At 40.3% G+C, this 20097-nt stretch overlaps 1 protein-coding gene across 3 annotated transcripts in view; it reads left to right on the top strand.

Annotated features, from left to right (window-relative positions):
- The first annotated feature begins 4037 nt into the window (after window positions 1–4037).
- Window positions 4038–20097, top strand: part of STK4 (serine/threonine kinase 4) — an 88460-nt gene continuing 72400 nt past the window's right edge. The window contains exons 1-6 of one of the 3 annotated variants that reach the window (XM_025998731.2): window positions 4069–4243; window positions 9281–9361; window positions 10266–10393; window positions 11089–11676; window positions 14993–15121; window positions 18130–18244. In XM_025998731.2, coding sequence (XP_025854516.1) covers window positions 15105–15121; window positions 18130–18244 — 132 coding nt within the window. In that variant the 5' untranslated portion in view covers window positions 4069–4243; window positions 9281–9361; window positions 10266–10393; window positions 11089–11676; window positions 14993–15104. Of the gene's footprint in view, window positions 4244–9280; window positions 9362–10170; window positions 10394–11088; window positions 11677–14992; window positions 15122–18129; window positions 18245–20097 lie in introns of all 3 variants that reach the window. The other 2 variants (XM_025998732.2, XM_025998730.2) reach the window with 2 other exon arrangements.

The following is a 20097-nucleotide window of genomic DNA, read 5'->3' as shown; positions in this document are numbered from 1 at the left end:
CCAATTTATTTATTTATTATTTACTTTTTGTCTAATTTATTTATACATTTATCAGCTGATGCACTTTTGAGATCTATTTTTGGGGCAGGAAGTAACTTTTGACATTAAGATTTCATCTCTCTGAATTAACCATCTCATCAAAGCCATATTTAATATGTATTCAGCTTTAATGGAGAAGGAATAGATATTACAGCCATAGTCTCCTAGGTGTGATAATATGCACAGACATTATTATTGGACATTAATTTTTTATTGTTGTTTAAACACTTCTTTTCAGGGTTAACTGGTGGTTTCATTTAACTGAGCCAGGCACAGCCAATACTTTTATATGCTAATTCCAAATAATGAACCAATTAGTCTTAGGGAAAGAAGTATAAACAGCATCATAATTTGTCAATTTATAATTCTGGATGCTTTTCAATTCAGGTGTATTAATCACAATCTGAGTAAGATGGCTTATAAGAGGGATTTGAAATAAGAATTTAATTCAGGGAATTGGTTTCAGAGGTGACAGAGGAGCCAAGATGCCAACAGGTAACAGTGAAGGAGCCCAAAGGTCAGCAGCAGCAGGAAATGACGACTATGCTCAGGACTTGAAGATAAAAAAGGAAATGGTGATGATGTGGTTTTGAGTGTTGGGGTTTGGCTAAGAAAGAATTCCTGACACATCTTTGGTGGAAAAAGGTGGGTTTTTATTAAAGCACTGAGACAGGACCCAGGGGTGGAAAGAGTTGCGCTGGGGTTGTGAGGAGTGACTCATGAAAGATTTTCTGACCTAGGGAGGGGAGGGTGATGTTTAGAGCTCCAGGAAATTGAGTCTATGGGATTCTGAAAATTGCTTTTTTCTTACAGATCATGAAGTCAGTTGAAAGCTGAAGAAAACTTGTATTTTGCGTGACTGTGATCTTTATCATTTTCCCCCCCTTTCCTTTGCTCTAGGGCAGCCATAAGTGCCTGAAGAATGTCACACATATCCCATGGAGGGGGGGCAGCTGGGGAGGATTAGCCTGTGCTTTGCTCTGTTTGCCTTTGCTCCCTCATCAGTGATATTTACAGGGTCAGAAGCTGTAGTTGCTAGGAGCTGAAGCCAAGTCAGGACATTCTAGAAGGAGCTGAAGACAAAGTTACTGTTGGATACTTGATCAGAAGCAAAGAAAAGACTGGCTTCTCTCTTGGTTTTGCCCTCTGCCTCCTGCTAGTGCTAGCTGAAACCATCCAGAAGTCTGCTGACATGGGAACCTGGGAAGTGAGCTTGTACAGTTGGTCTCCTCCCCCAAGATTTCTTAGGTATGACATAAAAAATATGACTCATAAAAGAAAAAAATGGATAAACTATACTTAAAAATTAAAGTTTCTGTTCTTTAACTGAGATTAAGAGAATGAAAATACAAGTCCCAGATAATGTTTGTAAATCACATATCTGATAAAGGACATGCATCCAGAATCCAGAATATTAAAGAACTCTAAGAACTCAATAATAAAACAATACAATTTTAAGGAGGACAAAGACTTGAACAGATAATTCAGAAAATGTACAGATGACAAGCACTTGAAAAGATGCTCAACATCATTAGTTGTTAGAGAAATGCAGTGGGGGGAAAAAAAGAGAATCTCAAGCAGACTCCTTGCTGAGCGTGGAGCCAGACACAGGATCTCACTACCCTGAGATGATGACCTGAGCCAAAATCACAAGTTGGACACTCAACTGATGAGCCACCCAGGTGCCCCATTGGTTCTTTCTCTTAAGCAATTATATTACAGTTCATTGAGGTTTGCAATTTAAATTATTAAATATGATTTAAAATTTATTTGTTTTAAACTTTTTTTTTCTTTAATTTATTTATGATAGTCAGAGAGAGAGAGAGAGAGAGAGGCAGAGACCCAGGCAGAGGGAGAAGCAGGCTCCATGCACCTGGAGCCCGACGTGGGATTCGATCCCGGGTCTCCAGGATCGCGCCCTGGGCCAAAGGCAGGCGCTAAACCGCTGCGCCACCCAGGGATCCCTAAAATTTAGTTTTTCATACTAGCCACGTTTAAAGTGCTCGATAGCCACATGTCTATGGCAGTGGTTCTGGACAGCATATATATAGGACATTTCTATCAAAACAGAAATTTCTAAGGGTGCCTAGGTGGCTCGGTGGTTGAGTGTCTGCCTTTGACTCAGGTCGTGATACTGGAGTCCTGGGATTCAGTTTGGCATCAGGCTCACTGCAGGGAACCTGCCTCTATCTCCCAGTCTCTGATGAACAAATAAATCTTAAAAACAAAAAACAAAACCCAGAAATTTCTATGGGGCAGTGCTGGGCTGGAAGTTCTGCTGAAAATAAGGCAATCTTTTTTTTTTTTTTTTTTTTAAAGATTTTATTTGAGAGAGATTGAGAGAGAGAGAGCACAAGTAAGCAAAGGATGAGGGAGAAGCAGGCTACCTGCTGAGCAGAGAGCTGGATACTGGACTCAATCCCAGGAACCTGAGATCATGACCCAAGTCAAAGGTAGACACCCAACCGACTGAGCCACCCAGGCACCCCAAAAGAGGGGAATCCTAACGTCAGTCTATCTTAGAGAAAATCCCAGGAAGGGGATAAACAGGGATGTCTGACATCATGTATTGGTAAGCTGACATTTATTTTTAAAAAAATGCTTTCTGAGTACCTTCTTTTATAGGGATGCGTGTGTGGGCAGCAGGGCCTGAACCTAAGGTCAAAAGTAGAGTGTGCTTTAGGAGAAGTACAGGAAAAGTACCAGGGGATTTCAGAGGATAGAGGACTGACTTTTTGCAATAGGGACCAGTGACGGCTTACTGAGTTTGATGCAAACTTTTTGATCTTTACTACCCAGAGCTCTTACTGGCATTTACACAGATTTCTAGTAGGGCAAAGTGCAAGTAAAACATGGATTCTGTGGAGTCTAGCCAGTCTTGGGTTAAATACTTTTCTCTCACTAGCTACATCTATAAGAGTTCTCCTTATCCGTAAAATGGGGATAATAACTTCTACTTCATTGGGTTGTTTTGAGGATTGTGTCCGGCACATAGCATATTCGCTATAAATGTTTTCCTCCAGCTTAAGGGGAATGGATCCATTACCCCTATTTTAGCATATGGGATGCCATACATGGGTGGCCCTGAAAAGTGGATGCTCAGGCGTTAATTTCATGGATGACATACCTTTGGGAAAAGCAGGACAATTAAAAACAGTGATGTTTTCTCATGTAACTTACCCCATGGGTAAATTGGGTGGAATATGCTTTTGGCAACTGAAGGTTTACAGATTGCCATAGCTGGAACTAGAGCTCTTGAGCGGAGAGGAGACCCTGACCCTCACGCCCCAACAGAGGGTACACATCAATGGTTGTCCAGCTTGGTCAGACTCAGTGCAAAGCCTGCACTAGTATCTAAATCTCCAAATCCGTATTTTTAGGAAGGGACCTTCATCTCCTTTTAAAAAAGAGAGCAATAATAGTATTCACCTTACAGGGTTATTAGGGGTATTAAATGAATTAATTCTAGTAAACCACCGAGAACGTGGTAAGCACTGTGCGTCAAATACATTAAAAAAAAAAATTGGGTGTAACGTTACAGGGTTCGTATGAGGATGATTAAATGAGACGGGTAAGCTGGCACCAGGCAAGCACTTAATCACGATTATCTTTAGGTCCGCAAACGGACTCAAAGGTGACAGGCCGTTAAGAAAAGAAGCTGAGCAATTTGCAGCCCGATGTTCCGTAACATCCAGGGGCGGCCCGGCCCGGCCTCCGTCTGGGACGAGAATGCAACCGGCTAGGGGCGGCAGGAACCCACCGATACCTCCAGGAGTCCCTGGAGCAGCGCCTCCCAGGAATCGCGTAGGACCCGGCGGGTTGGGAATCGCCGGCGCTTCGCAGGAAGCCTCAGTATCTCCGAGGGATGAGGGCCCGCCCGAGTCCGAGTGTCCCGGGCGAGCAGAGTCGCCCCAAGGCGCGGCCGCGGACGGAGCCCAGCCCGGGGAAGGACGCTCGGCTTCCGGGTCCGCGCGCCGCGCGCCACGTGACTCACGCTCCGCACCACGTGGTCCGGGCCAGCGCCCGGCCGCCCCGCCCCGCTCGCGCACCGCGCGCCGCTTCCGGTGGGGGCGGAAAGCGGAAGTGTGGGAGGGTCTGCGGGGCGGGCTCGGGGAGGTCCCGGGGGAGGATGGAGCAGTGAGCGGGTCTGGGCGGCTGCCGGCAGCGCCATGGAGACGGTGCAGCTGAGGAACCCTCCGCGCCGGTGAGGGGCCGGCTGAGAGCAGGGGGTGGGGGACCGGGAAAGGCGGGAACTGGCGGAGGGGAGGCACCGGGTGCGCCCCCGGAGGCAGGGACCAGCCCCGCTAGGCGATCCTGGCACCTGCTGAGTGGGAGGGGGTCCGGCAGAGGGGAGCACGCGCCCAGGGTGATAAACGTGGGGCTGGCTGGGGAGAGAGCGCACTTGCTGTGGGCGGGGGGGGGGGAATCCTGGCGGGAGGGGGCACTGCTGAAGGGAGCAGCTGTTGAGGGACGTGGGGGCAAGTCAGGGAGAGCACCTGCCGAGGGCGGGGGCGGCTCGGGGGGAGGCCATCCTAGGACCCATTCATTGGGGTGGGGGCGATGCTGTAGCAGGAGGAGAACCTAGAGGGGTCCAAAGTGTGGGTCAGGTACAAGCAGAGAAAGGCTGGGCGGACTTTCTAAGGGAAGGGGTCCCCCTTGCGGGATGCGGTGGGGAGAATCTGTGGAGGGGGAGAGCTTTGCGCCTAAGGCTGAAGGCACACCGAGAAGGGGCGAAGGTCCAGCAAGGGAGGGCTTCGTGCAGGATAGCATTTAGAGCATTTTCTGGGTAGGGTCTGCACTCTGGGAGGAGTGTGACATCTTTTATTCCTGGTGGCCCGTGCCTTCCTAGTTTTCCTTACATCCTCAGCTTTCCAAACCTGACATTAGGAGGTGGATTAGGAAGTAAGAGGATATTTTCAAGAAGGGCAAACAGAGGCCCAGAAGAGTTGAGATACAGTCCTAGGTGTTTCCTTCTTTGCCGTAGGTCTGGGTCATGACCTGACCAGACTGGGTCCTTTTCAGGCCTCTATTGTTTTGTATCAGCTCCAGATCCCGCTGCTACCTGGAATTGTTTTAAGTCGAGATCAGGGATGTGGCTGGTCCTAGAAAGTGTGAACTCTTGCGTTGTTGGTTTTGGTTGTCTCATTGATTTGCTCTGGGGACACTGGGGTCTGGTGTCACTTTGCCACATCTGGAGAAAAAGAGGGAGAGAGCAGAGATCAAGAGAGTCATGCTTCTTTGCGGTGCAGTGTAGTTAGCTTCTATTTCACAGAGATCTCTGACTTCCTGCAGCAGAATGAGCTCTAAACTAGGAAGTGTTCAGTGTGTGGGAGTGTGGGGCAAAGGAGAGGTGCCTGGGCTGCACACTTGGGGTTTAGTTGAAGTACACAAACATTGCAGAAGGCAAATAGCTGGTTGAGATGGACTCATAATTCACCCTACTGTAGCGTGCTGAACGGAAGTGATAATGATTCTTACATATACAGCACTTAGCTGGGTGCCCAGGACCGTCCTCAGTGCTTTCAGTGTCTCCTGGTGAACCACACGTAATTGACCTATAAAAATGGTAATTTTGTGTGGTTCACTTCATTATAACTCTTTGGGTCTTTACAACAATCCTACGAGGTGGTTATCTCCAGATCTCTATTTTACAGGTGATAAAACAGAGGCACAGAGAGTTTTAAGTGATTTGTGGAAGATTCCACAGTTAGTTAAGTGGCAGAGCTGGGGTTTTAAACCAGGCGGTCTGGTTCAAAGTCCGTGCTCGTAACTGCTCCCTCTGATGCCGCTCTGGAAGTACCCCTGTTCCACAGGGCCCGTGTATGTTAGCAAGTATTTGCCAGAGCACCATAGTGATCCAGCTATAAATGTACACTGGTGATGTTTCTTTCTGAAATGCATTCTGTTTAATTGAAAAGAGAATTAAGAATCTTGAGTTTTGTTTCTACATTTGCCTTGTGTTATATAATCTTGGGCAAAAGAGTACACGTTTTTGCTTTTGGGCATGCTCATTCCTGGACCTTTTGGATTTTAAGAAATTTATTAAATGAGAAAGAGAAGGGCATTGCAGGGTTGAATTCTTGAATGACTTTCCTGCTTATCATTACTAGTGAAGTACCTAATCTGCAGCAGATTAACTTTATTAGTTGCATTAGATGGCTGTCTCTTTACTGTGTCTTCACGTGGTCTTCTTTCTATACCTCTATGCGTCCTTATCTCCTATAAGGACACCAGTCATATTGAATTAGGGCCCACCCATATGACCTATTTTACCTTAATTATCTCTTTAAAGTCCCTGTCTCTAAATAAAGTCACATTCTGAGGTCCTGGGGCTTAGGACTTGAACAGAGGAATTTAGGGAGGGGCACAAATATTAATTTATTATCATTTAAAAAAAATCATCAATTTATCTTATACATTTGTTGTACCCGTAGCAAATTCTGAATGGAAAGAGGGATAGGTATACATAAATAAAATGAACCTTATAAGAGTCCTAAGATGGAGAAAGAGGCTTCAGAGTGAGTCAAACCTGTGAGTAACTACTTCATAAATACCCTTGTTTATGTTTGGAGAGATATGGTGGCTTTTCAGAGATTCAGTTGGCATGTGTTTCCAGCAAGGGATAGCAATCTCAATGCAAGAAATGCTCTTTGTGCTCATGAGCTTGACGTTTGTGTGACTGAACGATGGGAGATTAAAGCTGATGGTTTACGTAGGAGACTATGATTTTTAAAAGTGAGCTGGAGTTAGATAATGATAGTATGGTGGAGGATGTAGAGTGCAATTCTGGGATGCTTGGCTGGCCATGTGGCCATCTGACTTACGAGAGGAGCATCTGCTGGTGTTTGGTCCACAGACGCTGTGTTGGCCAGGCCTGTTCTTTTATGAGTGAGCAGTGAAACTACCTAGGACCTGGGGAAGTCCCAGCTGAAAGCTGACTCATCAGTGAGGCTGTTTTGTGCTTCTTCCATGAAGACTTATGGTATAAAATATCATTAAGAGTAACTTCTCAAAAAAAAAAAAAAGAGTAACTTATCAAAAGCTTTTCCATAGAAATCTTAATTGTTGATAATCTGGTAATCCTTTTTAGGGGGTAATTCTGTTCTTCGGAAACTGACAAGGATTGCCAATAAAAGTTTGGGGTTCTGATCAGTACCTTCATTGATCCATTTAGGAGATATTTATTGGCCACCTCTGGGTTATTAGGCAGAGAGATAAAGATCTATTAAGCCCTGATCAAAAACAAATAAAAAACTCAAGTAGATTGTTTTAGAGAAGTCTCTGAGCAGGTATATACAGTTTGTCTGTCAGAGGATTATCAGGGGCTTGCAGCTGTTTCTCTTATGCCTGGGGCAGTTTCCTTTGTTATGTTGTGGTCTCAGAGTAATTGAAATAGTGAGTTTTGCTTTTTATAAACCACAAAGTCAACACTTCAAAAGAACACATTTGATCTTCCTTTATATAAGCTGTTTAATTATACTTGAGAAATGAGGTATTGTCCATTGTTTATACAATTATGAATTCAGTACTTCACACACACACAAAAAATCTCCCTGGTTCATGCGATGTTCTTTCTGAGGTCTGAGTTCACTTCTGAAGTTTAAGAGGAGTTTCACTTCAGCCCTTTTTGTTTTGAAGCTAGTTTTTATGATGTCATTGGAATTTAATGTTTAGGACCTTTTGATTTTCAAAGGTCACTGTGGTCATTTTGTTAATTTTCAAGTTGTGGCAATTACTGACTTGGAGCATTTTACCATTTCTCTCGTGTGTAGTCTTTGACATTTATAGAATCATGCGAGATTGTCCTTTAGGGACAAGTGTTTATGGGTGGATACACTCAGTGTGTTCAGGGGTTTCTGTCTTTTCTTCTGGTTTTGTTATTTCCTCCAGGAAGGTACACATTTGTGCGTGTGTGTGTGTGTGTGTGTGTGTGTGTGTGTGTAATTCAAGTCTTTTCTTGTAAAAACTGGTATTGTCCAGCTAGTTTAAGCCTTTTCTCTACAAAGAAATATCCAGTGTTACTACTTCCATAATTTCACCATTTCCTGAGCTCTCTTTTCTTTGTTGTCCTTTGTAGTTTCAGGAAACCATTGTGTAGAAGATATACACATACACACACATAAATATTCCTTGGTAAGCTCCTTCTTTAAGCCCATTAATAAATTTCAGATGTCTCAGAGTTTAAAAAAAATTGTTAATTTATAACTTCTCATGTTTGTTATTTACTATGTCTAGCATAGTCAGAAAAATCTGAATTATCTGGAAATTATAGGCAGCCATGTATCTTTGATTTTGGGGACTTGTTGGAAGTACACAGCTGCTCATGGGAGAGTCTCTTTCTGAGTCTGTTTGAAATTCCTAGCTGCATAGTTCTTTTTCACTTTTGATCATGTCTAAGTGTATACCTTCCACTTTCTGTTTCTGTGATACCAATAGAATCCCTATGTTTTGACCCAATTACCAAAGTCTTGCTTAGAGAGAGCAAGAGTCTCTGTCTTCCACTTTCTGTTTCTGTGATACCAATAGAATCCCTATGTTTTGACCCAATTACCAAAATCTTGCTTAGAGAGAGCAAGAGTCTCTGTCTTCCTTGGCCTCCAGTCTGAGACCATGTTTTAATTTGTAGTTAACCTTGTATTAAACATCTCTTCTGAAGAGATAATTATGCTATTTTAATTCATGGAATCTCAAGATTTAAATGGATTTCAAAGGTTCTGTCAAAGCTTGAATCAACTCTGTAGCATTTAAGCCAAATGATGATTCATGTTCTGTTTAAGTTCTCCAGTGATGGGGAACTAGGGACTTCTTAAGGCAGTCAAAACCATTTGAGAACAACTTTTGTTAGAAAATTTCTTATATCTGTTGAACTGTAGTATGACGCTTGGTAGTTCTTTACCTTCTCGTCCTGATTATGTTTACCAGAGAGACCCAGGACAGGTGAATACTGCCATAGACAGCCCTTCAGCATCCCTTAAGACTCTTAGCTTGGGGCACCTGTTTGGCTCAGTCGGAAGTGTGTGGGACTCTTGATCTCAGGGTCATGAGTTCAAGCCCCACAATAGGTATAGAGATTACTTAAATAAATAAAGCTTTTAAAAAAGTCTGTTAGCTTGCCTTTGTTGTTGTTTACTAGTAGAAGCTTTATAGAGCAATTCCTAAGATGCTAATTGTAATATAATGCATTTTGTGGTCTAGTTGCTAGCAAGCAAAAAGTATTTTGTTTTTATTTCTTCATTCCCAGGCAGCTGAAAAAGTTGGATGAAGATAGTTTAACTAAACAACCAGAAGAAGTATTTGATGTCTTAGAGAAACTTGGAGAAGGGTAAGTGTACAGAAAATACAGGTAGACTGGTAGGTCCCAATCTTTTTCTTCCTCCAACACCAGAAGGAGCTGAACCTTTCTTATGCCAATAATTCACAAACCTAAGGAGGGGGAATGTTACATATGGCACTGCTCTGGGTAGGTGGGGGGGTAAATTTATAGCTTGAAATGCCCTCTCCCTTTTTCCTCCAATTACTATTATAGACAGATTTAGTGATGCCTGGTCTCTTCAACACCAAGGGCATCTATTGGTTTCTCTTTTATAGAATCCATAATTTACATGATTTTATGTAACAGCATTGACTAGTCTATACTTCATTTAAAATTTTATTAATCATTTTTATTTGCTGTTCAGAGTTTTGGGTTAATTCGTAATAATTATTGTTTCAATAAAATGGAATTCAGCTTCTTAGTTAATGTAGCTTTGTGAAGCATAGTAAGTAAATCAAGGACTGTCACTACCTTCACAACTTCCCAGAGGTTGACAATTCCAGGTTGGGAACCAGCGGACTACTTGAAATCCAAATTTGTGAATAAGTGTATAAAATACTGCTGAAATGGTATTTAGTAACGATGGTTTTTTTGTGTATTCTTCAGTGATAGTTTCTGCATAAATAAGCAGGTGTGTGTGTGTGTGTGTTTGTGTGTGTCTACATGTTCAGTCTCTCAAGAGTACTTATAGTTCAAGAGAAGACCTGAAATACTTACTTTTTAAAATGTCTATTGTTTAAGTTAAGTGTGTCCTTGGAATCAAGTCTTATATGTCATTAAATTATTTTGGGGTTTAGTGTTATGTATGTCTAATATAGGTCAGCAATGTTAAACCTGATCCTGGATTACATGGAGTAGGTTTTGTTTTCATGGATTGCCTCCTTGTAAAAAACATTAGTCATCTTTTTATAAGTTGGAAAAATACTCTTTGGAATGAAGACATCAACCAGAGAAGGGAAGTAAAAGAGGCCACCAGCTGTGCTTTAGAAGACAAGTACAAAATGAATGCGAAGACTGCAAGTTGACTTGGCATCCTTAAAGGTATGGGAAAGTGATAGACCTTCCACATCTCTTGCCTGTCCTTTTCAGCTGTAGCTTGGTCTCCTTGCTAGTTTCCTCAATGAAGTGAGTCTAATGCCCTTAATCTCACAGTGTTTACAGGTTGAATAAGATAAAGCATGGTAGGCATAATTAAATGGGTAACTAACTTGTTTCTTTCATTTTTGATAGAAGTGTGTTACAGTAGTATGGGCATAAACTTTGAGGTTATATCTGTGTTAAAACCCTTGCTCTACTGTTTATTAGTTACAATAAATGAGTGAGCTTGAGCAAATTACTTAATATTTTGAAGCTTCATAAACCACAGCTAAAAAGCACAGATATTAGTATACCCGTCATTTGGGTTATGTCCAGCATTACCCAAAATACAAGATAATAGGGGTAAAGTACTGAGTATAGTACCTGTGACATAGTAAGTGCTCAATAAATGGCAGCTATGCTTATTTTGTTGTTAAGTCTACCCACTGAAGCATATTTCAGACCATATCATATCAAATTACAGTTCAATCTTAAATCCTCAGTATATTTAGGCATTCCTAGAGGGAGCCCTGTTTGAGTTGATTGGGTTTGGGGAACACCAAAAGAAAACTACAGACAGAAAATATCTCAGTAATATATTCTGATAATATAGGAAGGGGCAACTAAGCTAATTATGATTGTTTTTAATTGTCTTTTAGATCTGTGCGTGCCTTCATCGAGAAACTTGGAATTTCCTTACAAAGATAAAACCAGCAAGAAAATCGAAATAAAGCTTCAGATCTTTCTCCTTGTTTTATCCATAGTGTTCTTTTAAGTGTTACCATAGATGCTTGGATTTCTGTCATCGTGACTGAATGAAACTGAACAAGCTTCATTGAACTAACAGAATCCTGGAGGAAGACCTTAACTCCATTTAACTGTTGAAATACAAACTGCCATGCCATCCTTTTTTTTTTTTTTTTTTTTTTGCCATCCTTTAATTGTTCTGGAAAATGAGTAGATTGTGAACACTCACTGGCTCGTGCCTTATGAAATGAGCTCTGCCTGATGGACTGTGTTAGAGTCCCTGGAACCCACAGTTGTTCTGTATATGGAGGAAGTCCTGTGGATCTGTGGCAGAGTAGATCCAACACTCCAGACCAGGACAAGTGACCCATGCTTGGAAAGTATTTTGAATAAGAACTGAGCACCTTTTTCCTTCTATTATACTTAAAGTTTTACACCTTGACTCATTCAAGTTTTTGTCATAGGATAACAAAAACATCTTGCTCCTCATTTCATAGCTAGTGAGTGGTATTGTTAAGACTTATATCTAATTAATTTGGCTTCAGATATTGTTTCTGTTTTTCCAAATTGATCCTTGCTTTGTATGGCTCATGTAGAACCCCTCCTTCCCCATCATTTTTGTTCTCTACCGGTCAAAATTCATTGAGTCACTATAGTTTTTATTATGTAGGGAATCAGGTCTTACAGGACTTGCCTAAAAGCAACAATTACTGAAGCCTTCTAAATTCTCTTCAGGTTACTGTAAGTGCGATATGTGGAATCATGAATCTTACTTGTTCATATAAGCTATTGGAGTATTCTTTGCTCTCAAGATAGTATAGGGAGGTGTGGGAAGTCTTCTGGTCAGGACTGCTGAGTATGTGCAGAGACCTCTCTTTCCATTTCAAATAGATAAAACTAAGGAGTGAAAATTAAATTTTTAAATAAAAGCACACATGGCCAGCTATGGACCAGGGATGGGAAAGCTATGTAATAGTAAGAGGAGAGTAAAGCTTGCCCTGTCCTTGTCAGAAGATGGTAGGTGTGCTTCCTACATGAAGTTGTGGGATGGATGAGGCTTCCCCATCTATGAACTAAAGGTGAAATAAATTTGCCTGATCACTGTTAGAAAATCTCATTGGCCTGTGGCCTGGGAAAAAAGTGGAGGTACTGGTTTGACAATAGGAACTGGGCCTTGACTGCATTCAGGTTTGGGATTTAGAGAGGCAAAAATCCCCCAACTCCTAACACAAAACCAACTTCAAGTTGTAGCATCTAGCTAACTGGATGAGAAAACCATGAAACCATCAAGATACATGAAATGCTCATGGCAGTTAGCACTGTGTAGAGGAAAATCATTTGAGATAAAAGAAAACCCAATCAAGGAATATACTGCTATGGAATAATGAGCAGAACAAATGGGAGAATTCACATCTAAGGAAATAGAAACAATGAAGCAATCTCAGAAGGGATTTAACATGTTTGTTGATGATTTTCAAAAAGATACAAGGAGGGAATAACATCCTTAATAACACCAGGTGATGAACACGAGCAGATAGTTACAGGAAAAATTAAAGTTGGGAATCTTGGCAATGATTGAAGTTCTGGAAGCCCAAGAAGTTGGAAAAACAGTGAACTAGACAAGCTGAAAGAATTTGTGAATTGAGAGATAGAAATGAAACTGATCACAAAATGCAGGACAGAGAAATAACTGTTAGAAATCAGGAGGTCAGCATGTATTGAGGAGCTGCAATAGAAGTCTAATAGGAATTCTAGAGGAGATAATAGAAGAGATAGGAAATAGATAATGCTGAGAATATCCAGACTTGAAGAAAAAACCTGTGCCCTCAAATGGAAGAAGCTTATGAAGTGCCAAATGAATCAACTCCTAGTTATTTTATAGTAAAATTGTAGAATGTGAAGGATAAGGAGGAAATCCTGAATGCTACCGGAAGAGAGATTACCTATGAAAGGTGATAATCCGATGATAGCCAACTTCTCAGCAACTAATAGAAACTGGAAAACTGTAGAAAGGGTGCTGAGGCAAAGCTATTGTCCAAGAACTCTCTATCCAGCAGAACTGATTCCAATGAGAATGTGAAATATGGACATTTTCACACATACAGGACCTAGTGTTAACCAGAATAACTTTATAGAATAACAGAATACCCAACGAGCAATGGCTGACCAATAAGGGCATTTTATAAGGGCAACTAAGTAATAATAAAGCTGGGGTTGATGAATGATGAACTGGCTTGATAATGGTTTAGCATTTTTGTAATTCTCTATCTCAAGATGGCTGCATTAGTTTCACCCATCATACCTTACAAAATGGTAACCAAAGTAGGAAAGGAAGTGGCAGGTAAAAATGGGCCTTCTTGTGCATTTCTCATCAGGAAAGAAAGCCTCTCGCAGAATCCCTTCAGAATTCCCCTCAAATTTCATTGACCAGAGCTAGGTCCTATGCTTACTACTAGTTCAGTCACCAGCAGAAGGAATAGGAATGCTGACTATCTGGACTGCCGTATTTTATCCCCTAGGAACAAGCCTTGGCTGTCCCAGTGAATCAGAATTTTATCTTCATAAGGAAGAAGGGGCAGCAGGCAGGTATTCCACACACGGTCAGTGGTTGCCTTTCTCTGGGGAAAAAAAAAAAAAAATTATGTAACTTTTAAGGATCATTATACTAGTTTTGCCAACATGAGGGAGTCTGATGGGATGGAAATTTTAAAATGTGTTTTGCATATTTTTTTTTAGTTTTATGTTACTTTCACTTTGAAATGGTTCTGGAGCATCATTTTGGCAGCTAGAGCTCTCAGCTACTTTAATACATCAGGTGGTGCTGTTCTGTTGTTTCTTCGCCAAGACAGTGTGAAGAAATAGGTGGGTTTGGGAAGAAGGAAAGACGCATTGTGTTTTCACTGACAGCCATCAAGGTTTCCAGTGAAAATGTAATCAGTGTAGGGTGATGATATTTGACCATAACAACTGTCTTGTAGTTTGAGTTGTCATTTTACAGGTGAGAACATTTAGGTATGAGAAGGTTAATATGTTTGCAAATGATGGCCAATATGTCATGAGGGTAGGGTGCAAATCCTTGGTCTTTCTATTCTAAGTCTCATGTTCTTTTGGGCCCCAAACTGAAGGGACAGATAGCTTTGTATTTATTTTGATAATAAGTTCCTAAGGGAAGATGGAGTAAAAGGCTTTGTGTGTACTGTGTTCACATGATACTAACATTTGAAGGGACTTAGATTTTTAATTAGTTTCCATAATGTTTTAAGTATTATTGCAATTAAGGAGCAAGGATGGAAGGACCTTGTGGTACTGGAGTCAACACAAGAATACATAGATCTCCATTTCTGCATTCTAGTCTGGGTAGATATGGGGAGAACATAAGCTTTGTATTCAGACACATCAGGATTCACATCCTGGCCTGGCCACTTATTTTTCACCTCTGACATTGGACAAGTCCTGTAACCTCTGAGTCTTTACACATTTTTCTATGAAATAGGGCTAATGACTTCTTCCGTTTGTTTATTTTTTTGTGAGGATGAATTGGAATGATGCACAGTTTCTAGCAGACATCAGACAGGCAATGCATGATAGTTACTATAATAGTGATTATTTTAATTGAATACCTTCAGTCAAGATTAAATGTGAAATTAAGTTTTTTTCCCAAAGTACTTTAGCTATTTCAGTTTTGCAGTTGTAAATAATATAGGTGTATTAGGCACTTAGAGATATAAATTAGAACCATGAGTTGCCTTTGTTTTACCACTTTTTATCTCTGGACTCGCGTTGCCTTTATAAATGTTCTCTTTCCTCCAATCACAGGTCCTATGGCAGTGTGTACAAAGCTATTCACAAAGAGACTGGTCAGATTGTTGCAATTAAGCAAGTTCCAGTGGAATCAGACCTACAGGAGATAATCAAAGAAATCTCTATCATGCAGCAATGTGACAGGTAAAGGCATGTGGTGTTACTTTGGACAGAACATGGTTTTGGATTAGCTGTGATTATTTGGAGTTTAACACGTACAGATGTATTTACTTAGAGATTTTGCGGAAGAGAAAGTTTAGGTGGAATCACTACGCATGTTCTTTTCAGAAACAAATCTGATAAAAAAAAATGTGTGTTTTAGTAGCTAAATTTTTATAGCTTCTGTTTCTGCATAGATTTTTTTTGTTTTGTTTTTGCAGTAAGCTCCCTATTTCAAAACTAGGAAGAGGAGCCAGAGAGGCAGAAGGTGGTGGTGCTGGCTTTTTTTTTTTTTTTTCTCCGTCTGATAATGATCTCTTTTACTTCCTATTGAGAAAACATTTCTGTAGAGATAGCTAAGAAGAGATAATCAAAATACTTTTAGCTGTAGAAACATTAGAATATCAGATAGATCCATAAAAAAGAGCATTTTTTAAATGTATTGCTGTTCCTTCACATTTAAAAAAGAATTCTTCAAGCTCAGAGTAGTTAAGAATTTTATTTTTGAGGAACTAAGATTTGTCAAATGCTTTAAGCAGGAAGTCAGGCCACCAGGCAGCCGCAGAAAAGCACGTGATCTCTTCTGCAATTCAGTCACAACATGAGTTGGTTGCAGTGATGGAGCTGGCTTCCCCACTACTGTTTAAATTTGAGAGATATACAAACTTAGGGGCAATGCCAGCTCTAGGGAGTGGAAAGGAGAATGAGAATGTCTTGCTCCAGAGGCTGCATCCATCCTCCCAAAGCTCTTGTGGTCAGCAGAAAGCTTAGGATCTCCAATTTGTAAAGTTTCAGCATTGGAGCAGGTGAGGCTGCCTACGAGGAAATTTGCCCAGGAGCCCTTAGATCTCACAGGCTTGTGAATGCAGTTACTTCTCTTCTTCTCCCTCCCTTCCTTTCTTTTATTCTTATACTTTTGTGGTTATTCTCTACTAGATGAAATGTATTTCTTGACTGGATGGACCATAGTTTGGTAGAAGTTTTCCTTTCCCACCTCTATGAGATACACACAGTATAGAAGCTCTTTCCAGTTGGCACATTGAACTTTGCCACTCCTTTTTAAAGATTGATTTTGAGAGAAAGAGAGAATATATGCGATCTGGAGAGAAGGGCAGGGGGAGAAGGGGAGAGAATCTCAAGCAGACTCCCCACGAGCGCAGAGCCTGACTCAGGGCTTGATCCCACCACCCCAAGATTGTGACCTGAGCCAAAATCCGGAGTCAGATGCTTAACCGACTAAGTCACCCAGGCGCCCCAAGGGACTTTGACTCTTCTGTTAGGTTACACAAGAGCTATGTTTCAAACAGAGTATGCAAATATGTCTAATTAAAGAAGAGTTATTTCGAAGAGCCTACTCTGCTAAGCATGGTAAGGAGGACAGAGAAGTACGGGGCAGAGTTCTTGTTCTCTGGGAGTTTAGAGACAAATTGGACAGACCAGGCCTATATATGTACAGGAAAATCTAGCCGATGATACAAGATACATAGAAGACGTTCCAACAGTAAATAGCTGAGATTACTTCCTTGTAAAGGCAGTAAATACTATAGGAATTTAAGGGAGGGAGAGCAGATGTGGGAACCTGTACCTCAGAGGCTTAACTCATCCATGTCTTCATTAATCGTGTGTATTTCCTGCTGTCCTTGTCATTGGCATGTTTCTCAAGAGTGAGGGACATTTGAAATTCTGAGCATTGATGAAACCGGGTACATTTTAGCATCTTTGGTAATAATGCAACATTATTTAGCCTTGATAACAATCTAATTAAAGCTAGTAGCTCTCAGTGGGCAGATTATTTCATTTTAATAGGATATTTGACTTTTCTCTGAAATCTCATTTGGTATCTCTCTTCAAGCTTGAGACCCAAAATTCCAGGTCTGATACTGATATTTTTTCTTTTAAAAAATTAAAAAAAATTTTATTTTTATTTTTATTTATGATAGTCACACACGGAGAGAGAGAGAGAGAGGCAGAGACATAGGCAGAGGGAGAAGCAGGCTCCACGCACCGGGAGCCTGACATGGGATTCGATCCCGGGTCTCCAGGATCGCGCCCTGGGCCAAAGGCAGGCGCCAAACCGCTGCGCCACCCAGGGATCCCCTAAAGTTTTTTTAAAAGATTATTTTTTGAAAGAGAGAGAGAACAAATGGGCACACATGAGCAGTGGGGAGGAGCAGAGGGAGAGGTAGACAAGCAGACTCCCTGCTGAGCAGGGAGCCTGACATGGGGCTTGATCCCAGGGTCCTGAGATCATGACCGGACCAGAAATCAAGAGCTGGATGCTCAACGAACTGAGGTACCTAGGCTCCCCTTGAATATTTTTTCTTTATGATAGGTTGTAGTGTGATTTTTTTTTCTTATTATAAAATACATGTGACTTTTTGGAAAAATGTAAATAAAAAGAAAAGAAAATTACCTTTCCCTTTGGAGAGATAATCATTTTAAATACTACTTGGTATATGTATCCTTCCATATCTCTTTTTGGAATTTCACTGTGCTTACTATTATGTAACCTATTTTTCTTTCTTTCTTTCTCTTTCTTTCTTCCTTTCTTTCTTTCTTTCTTTCTTTCTTTTTTTATAAGCAGGCTATCTTATGTCACCAAATATTCTTCTATAATATTTTCCATGGATTTGTGGTTATTCCATTATATGGCTATATCATTATTTCTTAAACTCCCTATTGTTGGACATTTAGATAGTATCTAAGTTTTTATTGTTATAAACAGTACTATGATGGTAACTATTTATTTTTGAATAGCTATAGTTCTCTTCCTGGGAGGAACTGTAGACCTAGAAATGCAGGTTAAAGTACCCATACATTTTTTCACTTTGGTTATTTATTATTTAGAAAACGATAATTACTTCATATTTACATTTTTATCAAGAGGGCATCTATTTTAACCTTAAATATGAATAATTGATCTTTTAAGCAGAGAAACTAATTTTCATGTATAGAAGGCTGTTCACTTATTTGTGTTGTCACTCTCTCTTTAGCCCTCACGTAGTCAAATATTATGGCAGTTATTTTAAGAACACAGACTTGTGGATTGTTATGGAGTACTGTGGGGCTGGTTCCGTGTCTGATATCATTCGATTACGGAATAAAACGGTAAGTTTACCTTCTAGAACAATGCAGCTGAGCTAGTCTCTGGCCTTATATTCCTGGGCATTCTCCTACTGCCATACCAAGAAAGATGACTGTTGAATTTCCTCTTTTCCATGATTCTTTCCCCCTTTATTTCTGGTGCCTCCTAAAAGTGGTGTTTTTGACACCAGCCCAATGCAGTGATATTTAGCATGTTTTGCTTATTTCATAGTGGGAAAGAAAATAGTGACTATCAAACCTTGGTGAAGCAATGAGTTTTAAATGTTTAAATTTAGATTTGGTTTTCTTCTCCTACCCAGCATGATTATAGATTTACAATGTCTGTATTCTATTAATTAGAGAGTAATCTCTGTGAAAGATTATTTGCCCTTACTGTGATCACTAGAATAAAAGCTAGGAGTTGAGGGCTTTAATTCAGATTTAGTTGTTTATACAGTAAATATTTCTAGAACATTGTTCTAAACCCTAGGGATACAGTAGTAAAGAAGACAACAACCCTGTTCTTGTGCTTATACATTTTCTAGTAGGGCAACCAAAAAGCCAATTGATGGTAACTAGAAAAATACCAGATAGTGATAATTTCTTTGAAGGAACAGGCCTGGTGGGAGTGTTCAGTGAGCTACTTGAGAGTGGATGATGGAGAAAGGCCACTCAGGGAGGTGGCATTTAAAGTAAAACTTGAATGACAAGATGGAGCTAGACTTCTAAAAGAACATTCTAGGTAGGGGAATAAGTGCAAAGATCCTGAGGCTAGAACAGGTTTGGCACATAAAGAAGGCTACTGTGAGGAAAGAGGAGAGGTTGGGGGAACCTGTAGGAGATGATGTGAGATAGGTGAGCAGACCTGGATCCTGTTGGTATTGTTGGCCACAGTAATGAGTTTGACTTTTATTCCAACTACAACAAGAAGCTGTTGCTGCTGTGGCTTCTGTGTGGACTGTGAATGGATAAAAGTAGAAGCCAGAGACAACTTAGCCTTTAGTTAGTTAGTTTGTTTTGTTTTAATAAGAAAAACAGGAATAATACCTATATTAAGCATTTGCAGAATTGTGAAAATTAAATATGTGAAAGTACTTTGGATATTGTGAGGCACTATATAAATTATAAGGTTAAGAATATTTTAAAATTCAAGTCGTATCCTCAAAAAATTAAAAATAAAACTACCCTAAGATCCAGTAATCATACTACTGGGTATTTTCCCAAAGAATACAAAAACTAATTCGAAGGGATATATGCACCCCTGTGTGTATTGCAGCATTATTTACAGCAGCCAAATCACGAAAGCAGCCCAATGTCCATTGGAAGATGAACGGATAGAGAAGATATGAGGTGTATCCTTATATGTGTATATATATTTATAAATATCATTCAACCATATAAAAGAATGAAATTTTGCCATTTGCCACAACATGGATGGATCTAAAGAGTATAGTACTAAACAAACTAAGCCAGTCAGAGAAAGACAAGTGTTGTATGATTTTACTCACATGTGGAATTTAGGAAACAAACAAGCAAACAAACAAAGAAAAAATAGACAAACCAAAAAATGGACTCTTAACACTAGAGAACGAAACAGATGGTCACCAGAAGGGAGGTGGATGGGGGATGGGTGAAATAGGTGAAGGGGAGTAAGTGCGCACTTATCATGGTGAGCACTGAGTAATATATGGAATTGTTGAATCCCTATGTTATAGACCTGAAACTAATATAATAGTGTATGTTAACTATACTGGAATTAAAATAATAATAATTTAAAAAATAATAAAAATAAAACTCAGTTGTAACTTTGGATTATCTATATGACCATTTCCTTTTCTTAATTTACATTATTCAGAATTAGTAATTTTTTCTAATCA

This window comes from Vulpes vulpes, chromosome 14 (genome assembly GCF_048418805.1).
Source record: "Vulpes vulpes isolate BD-2025 chromosome 14, VulVul3, whole genome shotgun sequence".
Lineage (NCBI taxonomy): Eukaryota > Metazoa > Chordata > Mammalia > Carnivora > Canidae > Vulpes > Vulpes vulpes.
This window is presented reverse-complemented; position numbering and strand designations above follow the sequence as displayed.